At 34.1% G+C, this 24113-nt stretch overlaps 1 protein-coding gene across 3 annotated transcripts in view; it reads right to left on the bottom strand.

The window, feature by feature from the left end:
• LOC120428762 (Ig-like and fibronectin type-III domain-containing protein 1) overlaps positions 1–24113 on the bottom strand; it is a 382047-nt gene that overhangs the window by 249231 nt on the left and 108703 nt on the right. For 2 of the 3 annotated variants that reach the window (XM_039593844.2, XM_052707770.1), the window contains exon 13: positions 13002–14227. The exons of the other annotated variant lie outside the window; for it this stretch is intronic. In XM_039593844.2, the coding sequence (XP_039449778.1) occupies positions 14006–14227 (222 nt within the window). In that variant the 3' untranslated portion in view covers positions 13002–14005. Of the gene's footprint in view, positions 1–13001; positions 14228–24113 lie in introns of those variants that run through there. 3 annotated transcript variants of the gene reach the window in all.

The following is a 24113-nucleotide window of genomic DNA, read 5'->3' as shown; positions in this document are numbered from 1 at the left end:
AGTTTTTTTTATTTACTCCGATCTATTCCATACTTAATCGCATAAAAAAACACGAAAACCTTAAACTCTAAATTTCTCTATACGTTTCAGTCTTTTTTAAGGAAATAATTGTTTTTAAAATTTACACCTAATTTTCCAAAAAAGTACATCAGTTGCCCAACAATTTGCATCTTTATCACTCTTTTGAAGATGTTTGCAAGCCAACAAGAAACTACTTTTGTCGACAGAATATTCCTTCGAGCTTCGATGTACTGTAAGAGATTGATTCACCTAATCATTCATCAGAATAAAATGCATAGAATGTCTGAGTTATAGGATCATTCTGAAGCAAGTTTTCTCAAAATGACTCCAAAGCATATGCTGATACACAGAAAAAAAATGATGGTAATATTCATCAGAAAATGGTGACAGATTTTGTGGCAAAATAAATGATAAATTTTACCCCAGAAAATGATGAATTTTCATAAGTTTTTGATGAATATTCATCAGGTTCACATTTTTACACATTTTTTATGTAATATTACACAAATAAAGAGGTAATAATCAACCTACCAAATTTTCAACATTCCAAAATTCAACTTTTTTTTCTGTGTATCTGACAAGAAATAATATTAGGATTAAGATGTTGAGAAACAGAAAATGTGTCTAAATTCCCCCCTTTAATTTGTAACTTCACAAAAAAAAAATGATGGTAATATTCATCAGGAAATGGTGACAGATTTTGTGTCAAAAATATCCAGAATATGATGAATTTTCATCAGTTTCTGATGAATATTCATCAGGTTCGCATTTTTAAACATTTTTTAATGTAATATTACTCAAAAAAGAGGTTATATTCAACCTACTAAATTTTCAACGTTCCAAAATTCAACTTTTTTTTCTGTGTTATTGCATGGCATCAATGCAAAAAATCATAGTCTTGGCCTTTATGTTTGTAGAAAGTGTAAGTTTCACATTACATAATTATTTTTCGCAAAAAATACAAATACTTGAAGATTTTTGTCAACAGTTCTTCATTACCTTACCTTCATGCAAATCCATTTAATTAAACTACTCTTGTTTGATATTTAATTCGGAATTTAGCAGAACGTCTTATAAATCAATCTTAATATTATTATTTTTTTTCAAAAAAAAAAACTAAGAACAAATAAGAAGTCATAATCAAACTTTTTGTTGTTTGAAAGAAGCAAAACTCACAATAAAATATTGCTTGAATACTATTTTTAATACTTGTAAAGATTACAAAATTTAGAAAATATATGTCAATAAGTTGAAAAAAAAAAACAAATCCTCATGATTTTTTTCAACTGTTGCTCAAATTTAATTTGAGAAAAGTAATTACAATTTCAATATTAAAATACAAATAATAACGGCTCATCATCGATACAATCCCAAACCTCATAGAAAAAACATCTTTGTTTATTTCAAAGATATGCTTAAATTCTTGATAGAACTTGAAAATTCACACGAAATATCTTAACAAAAATAAATAACAGCTCATTTAAAAAAAGTGAAGTACAGCATATTTTGTAAAATTAAAGCAAACATATTTAAGAATTGTTCATGTTTCGAAGAATATAAAAATTCACAAAATTAAGCAATGATATTTTATTTTTTGTCAACTATATCTTGTAAAAATATTAAAAGATGAAATATGCGAAAAATAACTGTAGAAAGTTATCAAAGAAATTAAGGAAAGGTATATATTATTTTTTTTGTAATAAAGTTTAAAAGAAACAGCCTGATAACTAATGAGGATTTCGGAAAAACGTTTAAAAACATTGAATTTCCATTGCATCCTCATTCCCCTCTAAGAATGGCCAAATTCGGTTGAGAAACACTGGTCTACGAGAAGCCTTTATTCTAAACTATTAAAAAATTTAATGTTCATGAATTCATTGTTAGAAAATAGCAATAAATAATCTTTTATAAAGTTTACAGAATTGTGTGATACTTGTGAGTATGCGATTGTACATGCCTAACTTTTGTGGAACCGAAGTTCGTACACTGTTAAGGAATTGTTTAAGTAAGTTTTGAAATTAAAAACTAAAAAAAGGTTAAACTTTGAGGGAATCACAACTTACGTAATAAATTTTGATATCAGTTCGCTTTTATCTAGCATCTTGTCCAGCGCGTTTTAAAGACCCTTTTTAATTAAACTTAAATTTGCCGAATTGAAACTTTATCTCCTTTTTATATTTTTTTGTAAAACAAAGTTTAAGAAAAGAGTCACTTTCAATGAATTCACATGAACATTTGACGATTAAGATTTTTACACGCATTTGATCAGCCAGAAAATGATATTAACTCACAGAACGTGAAAAGGTTTTACCTAGTTCCATCCATTCAAACTTTTCATCAAAACTTTAAGGGGTTACATACATGTAAATGGGCAAAAATATAATAGGTTGGTATGAGCATACATTTAAACCTTTTCGGAATCTGTTTCAGGACATAAAAATATACAGTTTTATCTATCGTCAAAACAAATATGAAGACTATTGGTTGTTTCATTATCGAGATAAAGCTATTTGAAATGGGCTAATTCTAATAACGGGTGCCACGATATACCATCCAAGCTTTGACCAAATCGGCTCAAAATTTTGGTGAAGTCTCGTTAAACCCGAGCAGACGGAAACAACTTGGGAATCACATTTTTTGATATTTGAAAATACTAGGCCAATAACATGTTATGTTATTTATAACAAGATTTGTTATTGATCGTTATGATTTTTTTGTTATTGAATTGTTATTGTAATAAAATGCTAATAACATTTTAAGCTATTCTTCGAACAAATCTTTGTTATTATTTTTTGTTATTTTAACAACTAATCCGATCATCCCAATAACAGTTGAAGGTATTGTTCCATAACAAAAAATGTTATTCCAAAGTTGTTTTGGTTTTCAATCAATATCAGATCAATAACAAATTTTGTTATGATAACATAAAGTGTTATTAAACTCTTATGCAAAAATGAATTTTTCATGAAGTATCCATAACATTTTCTGTTATTTCAAGTATCAAGTAAGTATTTGTTATTGAAATGGCATGAATTCAGTTATTACCCTCTTTTCGGAAACCGGTCCTGTGTGGTTGATGAAGGCTGATCTTCAAAAAGTTTATTTAAAGATAAAAATATTTTTGAAGTATTTCATATAAAAAATCGTCAGTTTTTGATTTTTGTAAATGCAAAAAGAAAAACAAAATTTCCAAATCGGGCTTCGTCATGCACACGGGATATACTTTAGCGTTTTTACCCCAAATTTCAGCCAATTTGGCCCATCCAATCTCGAGATATCGTGGCACCTGTAAATCAACTCGGTGTTTAGAGAAAAACGTTCACAAAGTTGGACAGTTCGCTTTGCGCATTGCAAAATTTTGCACTTAAATCGTCTCTAACTCAGTTCAGTCACGAAATATCTCCATGAAACTTTCAGGAGTGATTGAAAATCATCTTTTTGGTGGATTCATTGAATTTTCTGTATTGCCAAATTTTTGATTTTCTACATGTATGTAACCCCTTAACAGGAAATTTTGTTTCAAAAAAAGAAAAGAACAATGGAACGTTCAACACAATCAAACCTGGCAAAATGTCTAATTATCATTTAAAAACAGAAAGGCAATGCAATAAAAAATTGCTCTTAGCAAAAGCAAAAATAAAATTAAGACATAAAAAAATACATAAAATGTATACAAAAGATACTTTTTCCATATTTTTAATTCAAAACGGCAAAGACGGTGTGATTATATTAAGGGGCTACCCTTACTACCAAAACAAAATAAGGTTTTGTATGAAACAATAATACACTTTTACACATAATGTTGATTCCAATTTTATTTGAAAAAATAAAAGTGAACTGTAAATAAACATCGAAAAACATGTGCAACTTTTTTCCTCCCAAAACATTTCACTCCCAGCTGCGAATAAAACAGGTGAAACCCGGATGGAGATTTCAAACTCAGCGCACGTACTTGTGCTACATAAGCAGGGGAATTTCTTTCCCCCGCTCGGATTAAAAACTATTTCTACTGTTGCACTTCGCGGGAGGGGAAAAAAAGATTTTCCCGCACCGTGCCGTCGTCAGTTTCCAAAGTGTATGCAAATTAGTAAGTAAAGTACACAACGTTGCTTTTGAAGGAAAAAAGGTGGTTCCGTTTGAAATAAAGTAGTTGGTTTTGGTCATTTTATAATGAAACATTACAACAAATTGCAAACTTTTTTTATAAAGAAATAACAATTTGTTGAAAATGGCACAACACTTCAGTTCATGTTCAGTTCAGAACACAAACTATTACTTTTCCAAAACTAAACGCAACAAAACCAAAGTTTTTCCCTCCTGATAGCAAATATTTCCTCACGTTTTCACCATCATAGTGCAATATTTTCCACTCGAGTGGGAAAATCTCACATGTGGTACTACAGCAGAGTGAGCACGGTGCAGATATCGTGAAAGTGGTATAATGTGCATTTCGCTTCAACACGTCGTCTTATGTTGCCATCAGTGCAGTGCTGCACACAGGATACGGCAGATAAACTTTCTTCTATTTCGGAGCAAACTTTTCATTTCCGCATTCGAGTTTTCTTTTTTCTCTTTCCCCCGGCGGTGGAAAGCCGCAACGAAAACTTCCGATATCAATACATATTCAAATAAAGCTCGCTCGCTTTTTTAGTTCTCGTGTGGGGAAAAAAATCCAAAGTGAGATGTGTTTCAACACATTCGAAAGATAAATTTTCCTTTAAGATCATTTTGCATGTTTCTTTTCCGAGGAGGGCAGACAGTATTGTCAGAGCGTGAGAAAAGGATTTCATAGAAGAATTTGTCTTCTTTTTCAGGGTTTGGCGCGGCCAGAAGCAAACAGGAAAAGAAACATTGGCAGGAAGTGTGCAATATTTTATAGTTTCCTGGCTCGAGTGTTGTTGAAAGTGGATGACAGACTCGTGTGCAGTGCATTTTTGGATAATGCTCTTTAGGCAGCTTGAGTAATGCGAATGTTGAAATATACAGTAGATATCGGAGACGAATGAGTGGGGGTGACATTGGGTCTGGGGGGGGGGGGTGAGATTGGGTCAAAGTGATTTTTTACGGATTTTACCATTTCTCAGATTCTTCTCAATGAAACTAAATTCTGTTAAGGGGTTACATACATGTAAGTCGTCAAAAATGTCAATGGTTGGTATTGGCACACATTCAAACTTTTTTTAAATTTATTTTCAGGGCATTAACATACACATTTTTAACAATTATCAACATAAATTTGAAGACATTTGGTTGCATCATTGCTGAGATATAGCTATTTTAATTTAGAAGTTTCAAAAAACGGGTGCCACGATATCTCAACACTGCACTATGGTACATTGGGTGGCCAAGTTTCAAAAAAGTGACCTTCTCCAAATATTTTTTGGTATTTTTTCTCGAAAGTAAACATTCTAACTAAGAAAAATCCAAATTTTCAAAGCTCTAAGTTTGTTCATTACGGAGATACGCAAGCTGAAAGTCAAAAAATGGAGTTAAAAACTAGCGTTTTTCGTAAAAAAGGCTGATTGTTTAATTTTAACATAGCTCAGCCATTTTAAATGTTTTATTAGGACAAATATACATCGTTGGAAAGGTAATGAGATAAGCTTTGAAACTATTAATAGATAAAATGTTGTTTCCAAACCAAAAACTGAAGTTTTCATCGAATAATTGGAGCATTTTTTTTACAAATCATATTTTTTTGTGTTTGTTAATCGAGTACTTTTTTTGCTAACCGATGCTAAACATGAAACTAAGATTGGATTATAATCTAACATTGCTGAAATTTCCAGCCTGCGATTTTTTGCGTTTTCGGAGATATGCCATTTTGAACATTTACGTTTTATCAAAATTTGCTGCAATCTACATATGCGCCCGTTTATTTCACTTGCTTTGCTACCTACTTCGTGGGCATCGTCGCTTCAAAAATCAATAGGGGAGTTTGGGGTAATATGGACAGTGGGGGTAATTTGGACACCCCTTTAAAAATCACGTTTTCTTCGGATATAAAGTGAAAACGGCAATTTAAGTGATAAGGCTAGTACTAGTAATGGCCTAGGAGTATGGACAAACCAAAAAAGTTGGAATAGGTTAAGTAGTTTTGGTATAATGTGTACAAGTTTCCAAAGGCCGGTTGGCACTGCCTTAAATTCTAATATTTGAAGGTTAGGAAATAAGGTTTTGCAGGGGTTATATGGCAAAAAAGTGGACATTTTTTGTTTAAGGGGGTTGCTTGGACGATGCCTGAGATATGTACGCAAAAAAATTGTGCATTTTATCCATTTTTATCATCAAAAATCGCAATTTATGATAGAATATGCTATGGGGGTAATTTGGACATGGCTTGTGGGGTAATTTGGACATACCTGAAAGTCTACCTGTCAGGCAACAAAAAGTAACTTTCCTGGTTGGATGAGTTTTTAAAGGGATTTAGATAAATTTAGTGGGATTTAATATGTCAAAACAATCAAAAATGAATGTGAGCAATGAGAACTTTCACAAAACCTCTATTTTTTAATTTAGATAAATTTATTCCAATATTCGAATTGATAAAAATCTGATTACTGTACATTTGGCGTTCAACAAGATTCTAATGTTGATTGCTTTTAAATAACTTCTTTGACATTTCTAATTTCTATGCTGGTTTACAATAATATTTAAATTTGAAGGGCTACAGAATGTAAAAATTAAAAAAATGATATTTTCAGGCTAATAAATATTGATTGATTTATATAAACATAAATGATACCTTAATCACTAAAAACAAGTATAGTGTGCCTGATCCAGCATCAATGTTTAAATTATTTCAGTATTAATGATTAAATTATGTATACTACACTGAACTATTTGTTATCTTCCTATTGAATTATAGTTCTATCACAAAATCATTATTTAAACCATTGATGAAATATTGTGAGCAACACTTCAAAATATAAAGCAATTACAAAACCAGGTTGAAGGATAAAAAACATGCTCAAAAAATCAAATGTTAAACTTATTCTTCAACATGTGTCCAAATTACCCCACAAAAGGTGTTCATATTACCCCACAAGGTATGTCCATATTACCCCACAAGGCATGTCCAAATTACCCCACAAGGCATGTCCAAATTACCCCATAGGGGTGTTCATATTACCCCCACACAAAAATGTGGGGGTAATATGGACACCTTTTAACTTTTGCGATAAAAATGGGTTTTTCATCAAAATTTATCGAAATGAATGACATTTTTCCATCAAATATGGTCTCTATTATCCTCTGTTGTCATCCACATTCCTTTAAAATATCCATACAGCCCGTAACAGAGCAATTTCCTTAGGGTGTCCAAATTACCCCACACTCCCCTACCTGGTTTCAAGAAGTTCGAAATGACTTTATTGGAATTTTCTGTTGCCTACATTTAAAATTGAGTACCTTAGTCAAAATAAGGTATTCGTACCGAAGTTTCTCAAGCGAAACTGGAGAATCTCAGTTTGATACCGAAAAAAGTATTCAGCAAAATGTTGACTTAGCATGATGAATTTCTGCGATCAATCCATGAAACTGATCCACATTTAAGTTCTATGTTGGTTAGTACAAAACATCATAAAAAGTACCTTAAACATATCCTGAAGCTGTCACAAACTCTATAATCAAATGAATTTTAAGAATATGGTTTGTATTTTATCGTTTTACTTCATAATTAATATTGTGGATAAAATTAATTTTTCTGTTATTTGATTTAATAATTAAAATTAATTTATGCCCATAAGGGTGGGAGGGGGGGGGTGGTCTCAAGTTATACGGCATGGACTCACAAAAAGAAACACACAACAGGAAATAATAAATATTTGACTTAAAATGAATTTATTACGCTTAACAAAAATTTGTTGGTGGGGAGGAGGAGAGGGGGGGGGGTGAAAGAAAGAGGAGGGAGGGGTTGTGTCCTTAAAGTGGGGTGGGAGCTTATCCATAATTTAATAATATAAACTTGCAATATAATATATATGCAATTCTGTTTCACTTGCAAATGTATGAAAAGACTATTTATTATAAACAATCAACTATTGCAAAACATGAAAAGTCATAAAAATCGACGTATATCATTTCAATACCATACAATTACCTAAATTTGTATCAAAAAAACATTTAAAAAGCAAAAAAATAATTTGGCCGCCTGTTTGTATGGAGATGGCCCATAGTGCACTGGTTCGACCAAATGGGCTCAATTTTTTTGTGAAGACTTATTTAACCGGTCCTGTGTGTATGACGATGGCCGATTTACAAAAAGTTTATTAAAAATAAAGATAAAAATATTTTTGTGTTTTTCATATAAAAAATCGTCAGTTTTTGATTTTTTTTATTTTTTTTAAATGCAAAATTTCAAAATCGGGCTTCGTCATGCACACGGAATATATGTTGAGAGTCTTCACCCCAAATTTCAGCCAATTTGGTCCATCCAATCTCGAGATATCGTGGCACCCGTAAATAGCATGTCAATACGATTCCCTCGAACAAGAAACACTGTTGGAAGACTTGTTTTTACCAAATCGTTGTATCTCACCCCTTAGAGGGGGTGACATTGGGTAAATTTTCTTACTATTGACATTTAAGGTAGTGTTCATCAAAATTCACCATATTTTGAGAAAATGTTAGTAAACTATCTAAGAACAAATCTACGTTGAAAGATTTTTGATGTTATTTAAATTATTTTTGTTATTATGAAATTACGAGAATTGTATCGTTTTTTGACCCACAGTCACTCCCACTGACGGTATGGTAAATCAACGAAATTATAAATTGGTCATTTCCGCCAAAACATAAGAGCCAAAGCAGTTGACCCGACCTTCTTAGATTTTCATATAACTTTGTTCTTAATTCTAGATTAAATTTTTAAAAGGTCCTATCTACATAGAAACCCCATGACTCATAGGTTGTTTTGAAAATTTGTTGAATTCCAAAAAATACATCCTTTCAGTAAATGGAAGCTCAAAATGGTGATGAAATTTGGCGTCAAACAAACTTTTATGGTGATTATATGACGATTTCAAAAATAGCGTATTTTTCATCAAAAAAGAACAAACATATATATTTTTTAAACGCTACCGTTTTTTTTACTCAACTGTCAACCTGTCTTTAGAAAAGTCGTTGAACATTTCGAATGGACATTTTTCAATATAGAAAAAAATCATTTTAAAATTTCGTATTTTTTCTAGCTTTGCAGGGTTATGTTTAGAGTGTAACAATGTTCTTCAAAATTGTAAAGCAGCGTTTCTACGTCAAACCAGTATGATCCAGATCAGTGGGAAGGCACCGATTTGGCTTAAATTTGGAGTGGGAGTTCCTTGGCCATAATAATTAGACCCGTGTTAATTATTTGTTATTATGGTGATTAGGAGGGTCATATCCGAAATATCTTAATAACCGCATATTTTCAAAAATTATATCTCCGGAGCGGTTGAACATTTTTTTTAGTATTAAAAAGATTCTCTATGATTTTGAGTATGTGTACGTAAGGCCGTTGCAAATATTTTTTAAAGTTTATGTCGCCCCTCTGAAAACAATTAGAAATGCATTTTCCTGCGTTTAAAATCATATTTAGAATGTCTGGGATCGATCAAAAATATTTTCATTTTTTTTGTGAATTCTAATGTTTAGCACCGCAAAAAGTTTTTTTTTCACCGAAAAAAGAAATCTCTTCAATACTTGGATATTTTGAAAACTAATGATTGCAAAACAACTGGGCAGGTGAAAAATGCACTTTAAATCACTTTTTTCATTCAAATGTTAAGCCCATGGCTTGTTATTTCAATTTTTTATATTTTTTTCCCCCTGGACCCCGATCAGAGTCGAGGGACATAAAATTCAAAAAATATTTGCAACGGCCTAAATATCCAAAAATGTCAAATGTCCATGAACAGGACTTTTAATATGATTAAAAAAAAAAAAAAATCGCGGCTGAAAATATCAGGTAAACTTAAAGCACCATGCTTCTCCTTCGAAATGAGTTCCCAGTACATTTTGCTGAAGACGCATGGTGCTTTAAAAAAACAAAAAAAAAAACAAAAAAAAAAAATCAAAGACAGAAGGTGGGAGGGGAGCTGATAACCCACGGCTGAAAATATGGGGTATGTTGGTAACCATCACGAGTAAATTCCTTCTGCTAAGAGGTCACAGAGACCTCGTAAATCCATGTATACCCAGGGTTGCCAGGTTGTTAGATAAATCTGGGAATGCCAGATTTCTCAAGTGTCAGCCAGAATAAAGAATAAATTCTCTCTAGATTTTTTTTTCCAGATTGTTTTTCCCATAGTGTGTGTTTGGTGTGTCCCCCATAGATTGCTATTGATTTTTTTTTTAAAATCTGGCAACCCTGTAACAAGCTATGACTAATTTAGTGATATTTATGTTCTTTTTAGGATAGGCAAAATAATAAAAATCATAAAGATCCGAAAATTTCAATGTTCTTTTTAAATTTTAACATTGAAAAAAGGACTATTAGTTTCTGAGATATTGGTACTTGTAAATAAAAGGCTATTTGAATTAGACTTAACCCTCTACTGCAAAAATTGCTGTTTCGAAAAAAAATTCCCGTGTTCAGGAAGTAATTTTGAGCAACTTTTGTTTTACGAAAAACTTAACTTCTCTTGTTTTATGTTTTTCTTGTTTCATTTTTAGTATTTTAATTTGCATTTATCTACTTTAGATCATGTTTGTTTTTGATAGTATTTGGCCTGTTCTACCACCATCATTACATTTAAAAATAAAAAAAAAACACAGCCGAAGTTGACCCCTAAAAAAACGTCATTTTTTAAACATTGGCAAAGTCACATAATACAAGTAAAACTTCCAACCCATAAATTTTCTAAAATTTTAAGAGTTCTTCTTTCCAATGCTTTTGAAAGATCAAAAATTGCTTGAAAAATGGTTTCTGGCGATTTTTTAAGTCGAAGCCCGTCTAAAGGCGGGATTGGGTTGTAGAGGGTTAGAAAACTTCAATTTTCTAATATCTTTGCCTTTTTTGCTGAATTTAAAAAACCAGTGGTCCAATCTTCAATGTCTCTTATGCAATATTATTGTAAATTTTCCCCAATATTTTGAAAAAAAAAATAACAAATTTTAGGAATGGACAACCGTGCACACTATTTAAAAAAATGGAAATCTGTTTTTTTTTACTTAACATAAAAACTGGCTATAAAAATGAAACATAATTTTGGAGATTCTTTGGGTAAATTAGCTTTTTAATGAAATTGTTCAATGTTGACATTTTTATCCAGACAATGTGTTGCTGTGGTTTCATAACAAGTTGTAAAAGACAAGATTTTTATTGGGTTGTTTTGCTTCTTTCGTCTTTGATTTTTGGTTAATTAGAAAGAAAGATAGAACTATGGTTAATTTGATTTCGGAAATTTTGATTGAAGATCAAAATGTGATATTAATTAATATTTAATATTAAATATTGGTGAAAAATGTAATTTCTGTCCAAGAATATTAATTAGAAATTTGATTGATATTTACTTGAATCTATGGAATTTTAATAAATTTCCCAAAGAAATGTCTTGCCCTAAAAATACAATAAAATTACAAAAAATAAAAATAAAAAATGGTGCTATTTTTCGTTAGAGATCATCCATAAACCACGTGTACACTTTTTTTGGAAATCTGAACCTCCCCCCCCACCCCCCGCATCGTGGACAATTTTCATACAAAAGAAATCTTTTTGGTAGTGAGCGTGGACAACCGCCCCCCAGCCCCTAAAGGGTCCACGTGGTTTATGGATGGTCCCTTACTTGACTGAAACATTTTTTAAAGACATTTATGGGAAATTTAATGCACTTTTCGGATCTGCAATAACCAAGAAAGTTAATTTTTTCATATGGAACATATTCTTTAATTTTTCAATTTCGTATTTATGTAACTGTGCAGTGTTATTTTTGTTCTACAAAATTGTATTTTACGACAAAAAAAAACTCTTGTTAAAGTGTGTTATGTCGATCATGACCGTTTATGGTCCCCCGCGACAGACACGAACGATGAAACAAAGAGGAACGCAAAAAGTAACTTTTTCAAAACTTGGTTTTTCGTAAAATTGCAATAATTTGTGATAGTTACAAGCAAATCCCTTATTGTTTCTTTTTTTTTGTTATTGTCTGTTCTACATTTTTGTAAACTCAAAAAATTAAACATGAAAAATTACAAAAACACGAAATTTTTGAATAATTTTTTTTTGTTTCAAATGGAATATGACCCTTCTGGGTTATTGCAGATTCGAAAAGTACATTAAATTTCTCATACAGTGACATATCCCAAAATGTTTAACAGCTGAGTAACATTTTTTTTTTCCTTAAACATTTATTTGGCTTCTTGTTTTTAACATATTTTGGCCAGGTGTTGCGTTAAAGGTACACTACTTTTTCTTTAATTTTCTCCTTGCTTTTTGAAATCAAAGAGAAGAAGTTGAAACTTTCAACTTGGGACACCATATTTCTATCTCATCACCGTTTCAGGCTGCAAATTATTAAAAAAAAACCTCTCTTTTTTTCGCCCCTTCGTCTCGAGATATCGAAAAAAGGAGCTCGGATTCGTGATCAGGGACAAAAGTTACCTCTTAGGACAAAGTTTCATGCAAATCGAAGAGGGGCGGAGCAATTTTTTCCGATTTCGTGTGAAATACCATTTTATTTTAATGCTTTCGAAAAAATCCACCCAGAAAAGAGCAGTGATGATAAATGTTAAATGAGAATGATGGACTGCTTGTGAAAAGAAATGTGAGTTCCATATCTTTCCATGGAGACGCTAGGTGGATAGTTTAAGATATAAGTCTGAGCCGCCTCCATAACTGTTCAAGATGAAAAAGCAATTAAAAGGATAATATTCGGATAATTTGCAAAAAATAAAACCAACACTTTATTACAAAACTAGTTTGAGTTTATTGCTTCTCTAGTGATGCACTTACAAAGAGATTCTTTTTTCCATTTTTTTAGTTCGTAACCTAATCAACAGTGTTTCTTTTTGTTTTTTTTTTACTATCCTTAATTGTGCCTTACCTAAGTGTGGGGGGAGATTCCATTCTGGGAGAGGGGGGTTAGTATCCCAGTTGGGTAAGTTAAAACTGAGTTTTTCCTCTTCCATTGGTTTTCCGCGTACATAAATGGGTGTATTTACACACGTGGTTCTTCCTGAAGTCAAATTAAGTTTTCCTGCCACACACACACATCACTCACGAATGGGGAGCATTTTAACAACTATTCTCATGGGATTATGGGGGTGGCTGGCCTTATTTCACTGGGTAAAAAAAATAAACAAGCTTCTGTTTTAAATATTGACGTTAATTAGGGTAACTTAACGAATTATTGCCACTGGGTTTATTTGTGAGTTTGTAGTTTCACACGCTTTTCGTCACACTTTTGGTTGGTGAACTGATTGATGTCTTTTTGCGATTTGGGCTCGCAATTTGACTAGATTGGTGGTGTTGGTTTCCTCCATCATTAATTGCTGATAAACTTGTCTACTTTATACGAATACTACACAGTTTGTTCGGGGATTGTTTTGTGATGTGTGTTTGTGCGGTTTACTGTGTGTTTGTGTTCTGATTTTATAATAATCCTTTTTAATTCCGATCTATCTTTAATGGTTTTGTGTGTTTGTGTGTGAGATTTGTGTAAAAACGTTCACTACATTCGTCTATAGAAAAATTCGTCTAATTCTATAAAAAATCTTAATCAGCACCTAAAAATTCATCAATCATCTTACGCTCGTTCACGACTAATACAAAAAAACATACCTTTCACCTCCACTCTCTTTCGCTTTCTCTTTCTCTCACTTTGATCACATCTATTTCTGACCCTTTTTGTGGTTGTATAAAGATATTCCTCCGCCCGCGGCAGCAACAGCACGCCCACCGCCCCTCGGAGGGTATTTACAAGTACACTTTTGTAACACATTAAAAACGCCAGAACGCCCCACCCTAGAGGGCGCTGGAACCGTTGACGGCCACCAACTCCTCCTCCTAAGAAACCAGCCGCTTGAAGCCGGCCCGGTCGTGGCCGAGCTTGAGCTCCTCGTACAGCGACGGGTTCACCTCGGTGGCCATCGGGACGACCGAGTTGTTGTCGTGGCCTCCGAGGCCGGTGGTGGCCACCGTTCCGTTGGTGGTGCTGGCCCCCGTGCTGGCATGCAGCGATTCCTGCCGCCAGTCGGTCGTGCCCGGGGTGCCGGAAACGGCCGGAATCTGCGGGGACGGGGTTAGAAATTTAGAAAGTTATTAAAGTTTTGTGATACAGGTTTGATAGAACAAACAGTTAGGTTTTGTTTTTGAGTATTCTGAAAATAAAAAAAGGATTGGTGCGACAAAACAAAATATGAAGTGCAAACAACAATATAATACAGTAAAATACATAAATGGAAAAAACATCACTACAAATATGTAATACATAAAATACAATAAAAGCATATTTTTTGTAACATAACACTTTTTTTCCAAAAATGGAGCATTTTTCAACACAACATAAGCTAAGTCAAAACAATTCAGATGAAAATGTTTTTTTTTTAAACTATACTCAACTAAAAAAACTTACTTCCGAAAAAAATGCCTCACCGTTGAGCTAAGGAAATTGGGGAGCACGAACAGTTTGATGTTTCCTGAACTGTTGATTGGTGGAGATTAGGGTGCCCAGAAAAAATGACCCCCTACTCCACAAGCGGAAAACGGTTTTTTGGGTTATTTTAAGTATCTGTGTAAATTTTGAGCGACATTGGATGAGATTAACCCATTGATACCCGAGCCTAAAGTTGGTGTAAAAAATGTTTTTCATACAAAAATGACTTTTTTTAATCGCTAATAACTTTTCAGGATCGAGTTTTACAGCTTTGGTATGTTCTACAAAGTTGTAGAGCATTAAATTTTCATTAAGAATCTCACTTTTGGGAATATTCGGATGGAAGTAGCGCACCGTGCAGACCAAACCGTAAGAAACTTGGATTTTCCATACATTTTTTCGATTTTTCCCATACAAACTTCACCTCCGAGTATCAATGGGTAAATGATGACCGATTTTGCTCATATTTGGTCCAGAGTCCTAGAATAGGTCAAGGAACAATATTCAGCTTGTGGAGCGAGGTTTTAAGAAAAAGTCCCATATTCTGGGCACCCTAGTGGAGATGGATTTGAATGCGGCTCTATAAACTTAGGCTACTTTGAATTTCGCTAACATTTCGCACGGTGGTATGGAACATTTTGAGTATTTCAACAAAAAAAAACTTCTCTTTTAGGCCGATGAAAATATTTTTTAAAAGTTTTTGTCCCTCGGCTCTGATAGGTGTCATGGTAGGGGGCAAACAAATAAAAAAAATACAAAAAAAAAAAAAATAAATAACAGGCCATAATCTCAACATTTGAACGAAAATAGTGATTTAAAATGCATTTTACACTAGTTCAGTTGTTTTGCAATCATTAGCTTTCAAGTTATAGCGAAAAATAAACTTTTTGCGGTACTGTACATCGAAAAATTTCAAAAATTCTCAAGATTTTTGGATAAACTCGAAAATGTTGAAAATGATTCTAAACAAAAACAAAAACAAAAACTTAAAAAAATATTTATACCAGCCAAGAAATAGAAAAGTTTTCAAGAATTTTATATCATATTAAAGCAAAAGTTGATATGTTTTATAAACATAAAACCAGGATATTGTACAAATTCGAAAGCCTCGTACTCATATTTAAAAAAAATCAAATTAGAGCATTTATGACAAAAAATGTTTTTGTGAAATTTTTGAGTTTTAAATACATGAAAAATTCTCAATCATTCGAAACACCACATATTTTTTGTTTTGCCTTTCCTACAATGTGCGAGTTTCGCGTATTGAACAAAAAAAAAAACACTATTTCTATCCAAATACATGAGCAATTTCTGATTATTTGACACCCGTATCGCAAAAACTAGAAAATAGATTTTTTTTTGTCGAAAATACGTAGTTTGTGACTTATGATCTCTTTCTCAGCCAAAACATACAAAAAATCAATATAAGATCATGTATTTTTTCTGATATAGAGCAATTCCAGCTCAAATCAGGAATTTTTCTGGTACTTTTGTACCCGACCCTCTCCGATTTCAATGAAACTTTATAGACATGTTATCCTAGACCTATATAAGCCATTTTTGTGTATATGAAGCCAATAGTACTCGAAAATAACGATTGAGGAGGGCGTAAGGTATTTAAATATTTTTGTATTTTGTAATTTAAAAATTACTGTATCTCGAAGCCGTTGCGTCGTATCGAAAAGTGGTCATAGACAAACTTGTAGGAAAAAGGACGGGCTTTCTGAAAAAAATACACTGAAACAAAAATACACGCCACATCTATGATATTTTTTGGGTTTTAAGTCTTAAACTTAAATTTCAAGATGATGTCACGATTTTTTTTCGTTCAAAATTTTTGAGGAAATAGCCTAAAATGTTATCAAAAAAATGACGAAAAATGCAGGATGGTATGTCTCTCCTAAAAAAATACATAAATCATTTACTAAAACTGTTTTTTTTTTTTTGAAAAATGGTCTAAACGTCAAAATTTTTAAAAACCAGTAGTGGGAATCAATTCTCCAGACAATTTTACAAAAAAGTCTCCATATTGACCATTGTCCTTTGTCCAATCCGTGGGAATCTTCAGCGGTTTTAAAAATAAAAATGTTGAAAAAACGGGGTTTTTGGTGGTTTTTGGCAATTTCCATATGACAGTCTTGTAAATATTTTTACCGGAAAGCTCGTCCAATTTCCCATAAGTTTGTCTGCCTGTGTGGATCAATCGGACCGCGCACTGGACTCACAATCCAGAGGTCGCTGGTTCGAATCCCGAGGCGGACGCAAAAAATTCTAAGTGTAAAATATAGGTATTCGGTGCCCTCTCCCCGTGCCATACCTTCACACTTAGGAGACCCGGGAGGAGGAGTCTTGTCGCAAAAAGAACGATACACAGTGTATTTTTTTCAGAAAGCCCGTCCAATTTCCTACAAATTTGTGTTTGACCACTTTTTGATACGATGCAACGGCTTCGAGATACAGTAATTTTTAAATTGCAAAATACAAACATATTTAAATACCTTACGCCCTTCTCAAATGTTATTTTCGAGTACTATTGGCTTCATATACACAAAAATGGCTTATATAGGCCTAGGATAACATGACTACAAAGTTTCATTGAAATCGGAGAGGGTCGGGTACAAAAGTACCAGAAAAATTCCTGACTTGAGCTGGAATTGCTCTATAAGTGTTTGTTTATTTCATCTTGTGGTGATCTATTATGGGGGTTCTATCCGGGATCCTGTCCTGTCCTGGGTCACTCCCGGCAGCACGACTTGTCCACTCGCGCACACCACAACAACTCCCTCAGCTGACGTTAGCTACACGATTGTTGTATTCTAGGTAACACTGACTTAATCCTGCTCGCTCAAGCTGGTATAATATTAGGGCGGTACCACATCTCGTTTTGTCTACAGATAGTGAATCTATATTCATTATCACAAAATGACACTACCTGTTTCTCGATAAGTTTAAAGTACATAGCAAGCTTCTTCAGCTAAGCTTGATGCCAATCTATTCAATGTCTAGCAGGCACTTCTTAATGTATACTTTTTGGACCAATCTAGCTTTTCTATCAATTTTTATCATTCGTCCTACTCTTCGCTCTATTTATTTCTTTTTTTTAAGGTCTCTTGGTGATTTATCTTCTCTTCTCTTCAATGAACTACCGATCTGGATTATAATGCTTTGATCAATTATGTACTTTGTGTGCTTTATAATTACTATGTGTTAGTTGGTTAGTTAGTTAGTTAGAAAAACTTTTCATATTTAGATTACTATTTTTCTTCAATAATAGGGTGACATAACCCAGCTGCTGGATAAAATTACTTAGTCCTTTCTTTACGAGAAACATTTGCTAACATTTTTTTTTATTAACATAGTTGTGTTTGCTCTCAAAAGGTCAACCAGATTTGTATTACTACAATTAAAAAATAAACCTGTAGGTTCTCTACCACTGTTAAATCAAAATGAATTTTAGGCACATAATAACTTGATCCGCTTTACTGCTCCTCTGAGTTTGTGAATGTTTTGTGTTTCAAAATTTGGTATAATGTTTCGTTACTGAAAATCTTGTTAATAATGTTCAAACACTTATTTTCTTCATTTTTAAACAAAAAAATCACAAACATTAGGCCAAACCAAAATAAAATCTTTGCTATTCTAATTATGCCTTTAACTTTGTCTTTTAACCCTCCAGTAAGAAATTGTAATTAAATTTTCCTTTTGCATCCTTTTTTTTTACACATTTTATCTGTTCATTTTTCATTTGCACCCCACAAAGTACAATTACTTTTTAACTCGATCTATTATTATGTGGTCTTTGCTAACAGTGTATCTTCCTTTTTTCCTACCAGTTGATAAGATCATTATTCTGATTGATAATTTTCAATAATAATTTGGTGCTACGCCGTGCCGTCATTTGACAGCTCGTGTGAACCAAAACGCACATGCACCACATTCTAACAGAGACATATTTGGCAAAAATGTAGACAGTGTTCGTGAGCTGTCAAATTACTAACCTAAAAACCAAGTCGGCATAAAACCTAATATGTACTTCATTCAGCCTATTGTAACAACGCCCTTTAAATTTTGGGCCTAGTATACGCAAAGTTATTGGAAATTCCAGTTTTTTTACTCTTTCACGATTCTATATGCAGTTGTTCTTTATCGGTCTCTATTATGGCAGTCGATTTCTCGACTCACATCATTCTGACATTTGGCTGATACTTAAATTTTGGCTGAGTCTTCTTTTTTTTTTTTTTTTTGCTACAAGCGGTTTATACTCTATCCATCTTTGTGTTTCATTAACGGTTACGCTTATTACAGAATATCTACTTTAATTATTTCAAACTTCTCAACAACTTGTGCAATCTAATTAATTCAAGATCTATAGTAACTTAAATAGTAATTCGTCATTTCCTTAAATCTACAGTCGACTCTCTGGCTGTCGATTTTCTCGATATCAATATTGCTCCAGCTGTCAAAACATTTATCAGTCCCTTCAACTTGAATTGAGGCTTCAAGCAGCATGCTTTGATTTTTCGTTCTATAATATGATGCCCCCCGCTCTCAACGGTTCCTTCCATATCTGTGCTTCTGGCTCGAGACGAGAAGCTCCCAGCGCGTACGCTTACCTCGCGAGCACCGTCGTACAAAAGAGCCCGATTGCTTGCTCGCCCGACACACATCACGGTTGAGTGAGAGCCACCGTTTGCTGAGAGCCCAAGACTGGCTCTCATAGTGAGTGTCACTCAGTTGTGACATTAAACAGTACAGCTCGCCCCTGGCAAACGACAGTAGAGACGTGACAGTGATTGCTTTTTAAAAGTAATTTCAAACCTTTTCCTGTAGTTGATTGACTCCATTCATTTAGCTCACGCGAGCTCTGTTCCATTTTTTCGTCTTCTTTAGTGAATAATCTCAGCTAAAGATAGTAGCTGAACACAAGTTATTTTTTGAACTAGAATCGAATCTTTCTTAGTTACGAACACAAAACCATGTCAAAAACTCAGCCTAAAATGTCACATTGGGTGTGTGTCTGGGAAATTGCGTTAGAAAATCTGGCGAATTTCCCCCGCAGCTTTTTAGCTGATACGCATCACACCGCGTACGGTTCAACTGATTTAACCGATTGTTTTTTTTTTTTGGGATTACTTTTCCTATTATGGAACTTTTTATTTAACACTTATAATAAATCCTTCCCGGATCTTTGCCAACTTTGCACTTTAAATTTCTCTTTTGGTCTCTAGTTTACCTGACTCTCAATCCTTCCTGACTTCTTACGCAATATCATTCTGGCTTTTAGCCTACGTTTTGCTCTTGGCCATTTTCTGTTTTACTGGCTATTGGCATCACCCTTTATTTATTCCTTACTTTCTGACTCTCGATCTTTATGGTTTTATCTTTCCTTACCCTTTGGAATCTGTCCATTTCATATTTTCTATCCAGCTCATAAACATCAGTTCTTACTCCAGGTCTCCCCGTGTTTCATTTGTATCAATGCTTCGGGTTCCGATTACGTATTACCGTCTTTTGCATCTGGCTCTTAGCCTAGGGTTCTGACTGGTTCTGGTCTTCCCTCTTATTCAACTGGCTCAAGACCTTGGGTCAGACTCTTGGTCTTCCCGCCTTTTTTCAACTGGCTCGTAGCCTCGGGTCGGACTCTTGGTCTTCCCGTCTCTTTTCAACTGGCTCGAAGCCTCGGGTCGGACTCTTGGTCTTCCCGTCTCTTTTCAACTGGCTCGAAGCCTCGGGTCAGACTCGTGGTCTTCCCGTCTTTTTTATTCAACTGGCTCGAAGCCTCGGGTCAGACTCGTGGTCTTCCCGTCTTTTTTCCAACTGGCTCGAAGCCTCGGGTCGGACTCTTGGTCTTCCCGTTCTTCAACTGGCTCGAAGCCTCGGGTCAGACTCGTGGTCTTCCCGTCTTGTTTCAACTGGCTCGAAGCCTCGAGTATGTCATCTGCGTTGTCAATTTAACTGATTTTTAGCTTGAACTATAACGTCAAAGTTCTTTCTGCTCTCTCCCATATTTTGCCGAACAGAACATCTAATAATTCATCTGGCCAAACCCTGGAAACATGTTTCGGCACGCCCTTGCTTCAGTCTGTCTCCACTCTGGTTCAACATAGTCTGTAACTATTTGTACATGCAAACAAAAATTCAAAGAAATGTTAACAAACCTAAAACACTCCCCACGTCCACATTCTCTTCAGTCGGTGACCTAGTGTTAATTTTGTGTACTGTTTTCGTTGTCGATGAACCAAGTCTACGATGGCATCTGACTAAGCCATGTTCGTGAATATATTTCACACAATTTCAACCTCCGAATCGAGTAAAGCTTTCTACCCGAAAATCCACTCAAAATTTTTTTTTTTTACTCTAGTGCATAGCGTTTTCTATAGCAGGAATTCTACTCGATTTAGGTGACGAAGAACTACAAAACTTTTTACACCCAGTTTCTATCCACCCCGGGACTAGAACTGACGACCACTGGATTGCGAGTCAAACGGTCGACCATCGACTCTCCCGAAGAAGACTTCTACATTTTGCAGATATCGACCCGTACACATTGACTGACATTTACTCTGTGTTTACTTCCTTCGCCAACGGAAAACTTGATCTAACAAATCTCGTTTCGAAAATGTCACTGGGCCACCTGGGATCGAACCCACGCCAACTGAATTAAGAGGCAATCACGATTACCACTGCACCACCGGATTCGGCGAAAATTCACTCAAACCCTTTAAAAATATATTTTGATTTGTCTTAAATGTTTACCTACTTACTGGGGATTTCCCTTTCAGCGTGCACACATTCATGTAAACAAACAATCACTCACCACTTCCAGCCCAGAAGCCTAGAAAAGTTCATGTTCAGTTCTGTTCATGAACTCTCAAACTGAAGAAAACTTTAAAATTGTTTTCTTTCATAGCTTCTTCACTTTCCTAATTTGACAACATTACAAATGATTTCGCATTGTGGTCGCTTAGGCGTGAAGCATTGCAATCGTCTACCTTTTTCAATTGCCAAACAAATCAAGTACGGTCTTACCCAAACAATGCGATCCCATCCTCGTCGCCAATTTGTGGTGATCTATTATGGGGGTTCTATCCGGGATCCTGTCCTGTCCTGGGTCACTCCCGGCAGCACGACTTGTCCACTCGCGCACACCACAACAACTCCCTCAGCTGACGTTAGCTACACGATTGTTGTATTCTAGGTAACACTGACTTAATCCTGCTCGCTCAAGCTGGTATAATATTAGGGCGGTACCACACATCTAATTGCACTTGTTTCCATTGAAGTTTTGGTCCTTTGTTCAAAACAACAGCCTTATTTTAAAATTTTGAAGGCAGCAAATGATATTTTGTTTCATACACTGATTTTGAATAATGTTTTTGTTCAGGTTTTTCAATATTTTCAAAAAACCTAAAATTAAAAAAAAACATAGCTTTTAAACCAAATTTTGGACCATGCGTTATGGCTTATATCAGCGCTTCTCAACGGGGGTACCGGGCCTACTTGATTTACATGGCAGGGGGTACCGTCGTAGAAGAAGGTTGAGAATAGCTGGCTTATATGATATCTGCATATTTTTTTACTTTTGCATAGGTACCCATTTTCTATGATCAGCTCCCAAAAATGTGTGAAGACTTGTATGGCAAAACGAATAGTGCAAAATGGTTTCTTTTGACATAAGGAATGCATGGATAATGTTTCATCCACATTAAAAAATACAAAGAAAGGTCGATTTTAGAAATCGAAAAGATTCTCTCCTGCGGCGCATGTTGGTAAAAATTAACATTGACTTTTACATGTTAACACTATGTTAATTTGACAGTGTTGCCAGGGTTACGAAAAAGGAGTGTTCTTTTATTACACAACGTATAATTTTGGATGTTTGACCCCTCCGTCCCCTCCCCTCTATGTTACAAAATTTCCATGCGAATTTTACAATTTTTGTATGGAGCGTAACACAGACTTGAATTAAAAATTTGCAATGACCTTATCGTCATTTTCGCTGTTTGATTTTCTTTCACAAAATTTGAGTAGTGAAATCTTCAATATCTTCAACGTTTTTCAAAAATCATGAGTTTTTGAAAAAAAAATCACTGCCAAATGATTTTTTCCAAACTTGTGGCTAAGATCAAAAGATGCCCTTTTGTGAATTTAAATGTATTCTAAAATTAGATTTTTACAAATAATTATATTGCGCAATTTAATATTTTCTTTGGAAAGCTGAATTAATCAGTTGATCAACTATTTTTTTTTCTGAGATGTCCAAAGCAATTTCTACAACTTTGTTGAACACACAAAATTGATCAGAAATTCAGAATATCTTAGAACAAAGAGACCTCTTTTTACGCGGTGCGTTACGTTTTTCCATTTTGTCGATTTCTCTGGAACGACGCAACATTTTTTCAATCTGTAGGTTTTGTTCAGATCTACAAAACGCTTTTAGAAGCTTGCAAAAATATTGTATAGTTGTAGAGAAATCAACGAAATAAAAAGCGTAACGCCACCGCGTAAAAAGAAGGTTTCTCTGTAAATATTTGGAAGTTTTTTTTGGCATGCACTGCCGTTCTACGCATAATTGTTCCATGTTCAAAAAAGTGCAACTGAGAAAGCGCGATTGAAATTTTTCGTCCGTTTTTAGTGTTTCTACGCATAATTGTCCCGTGGGTCCCTATTCATCCAATTAGTCCCTAATCATCCCAGTTAGCAGTTTATAACTCTTATTTGTGATCCTCTTGCTATAGAATAGGCTTTATAAAATTGATGATTTCGTGAAAGAAATTACTTGGCGGGACAATTATGCGTAAAAGTAAAATGAGTCAATCTGACATGGAGTTGTTTTCAAAGATTTACGAACAAAGTACTAGATTTTATGTGTTTTCGATAAGTAAACGTCGAACTAAACCTTAAAAATTACAATAAGTCTGAATCGACCAAAAATGACACGGGACAATTCTGTGTAGAAAGGCAGTGTATGCAAGAATAATCCTAAGTTAAAAGTTTCAGTTTTTTGATATAATTTAAATTGATTTTGTTATTTTTCAATTACGAGAGATGAACGTTTTTTGACTCTTAGTCACCAAAACTGACGATTAATAAAGATAACCTTTGTCAAAATGGGGTTCGAATGTAAATTGGGAAATAATTGTTCTATTCTATGCATTATAAGTATTAAGGAGTTTCAAAAATATATACAGCAATTCCATTTGAAAAAAAACGTTTCTTAATCCACCATTAGGTGGGTGGTGCCTTCCTCACATTTACAAAGTAATAATGAAAATAAGTTTATGAAAAAAATATATACCTGATACAGACCTTTCCAGAAAACATGTAGACTCTCATTTGAAGCAATGTGGTAACCGGGCGTTTCGCATCTGGCGCGACTCTCGTACGTAAACAAAAAGACCCAGCCTTTTGAGGTTAGGCAAAAAATCACCCTTTTTTGTATCTACAAAAATCTTTTTCTTGGCATCACTTTTTAAATACTTAGCTTAACAAAATAAAATTTAATAGGGTCTTAGGGGA

This window comes from Culex pipiens, chromosome 2, assembly GCF_016801865.2.
Source record: "Culex pipiens pallens isolate TS chromosome 2, TS_CPP_V2, whole genome shotgun sequence".
Taxonomy (NCBI): domain Eukaryota; kingdom Metazoa; phylum Arthropoda; class Insecta; order Diptera; family Culicidae; genus Culex; species Culex pipiens.
Note: the sequence above shows the minus strand (reverse complement) of the source record. Positions and strands in the feature narration are given on the sequence as shown.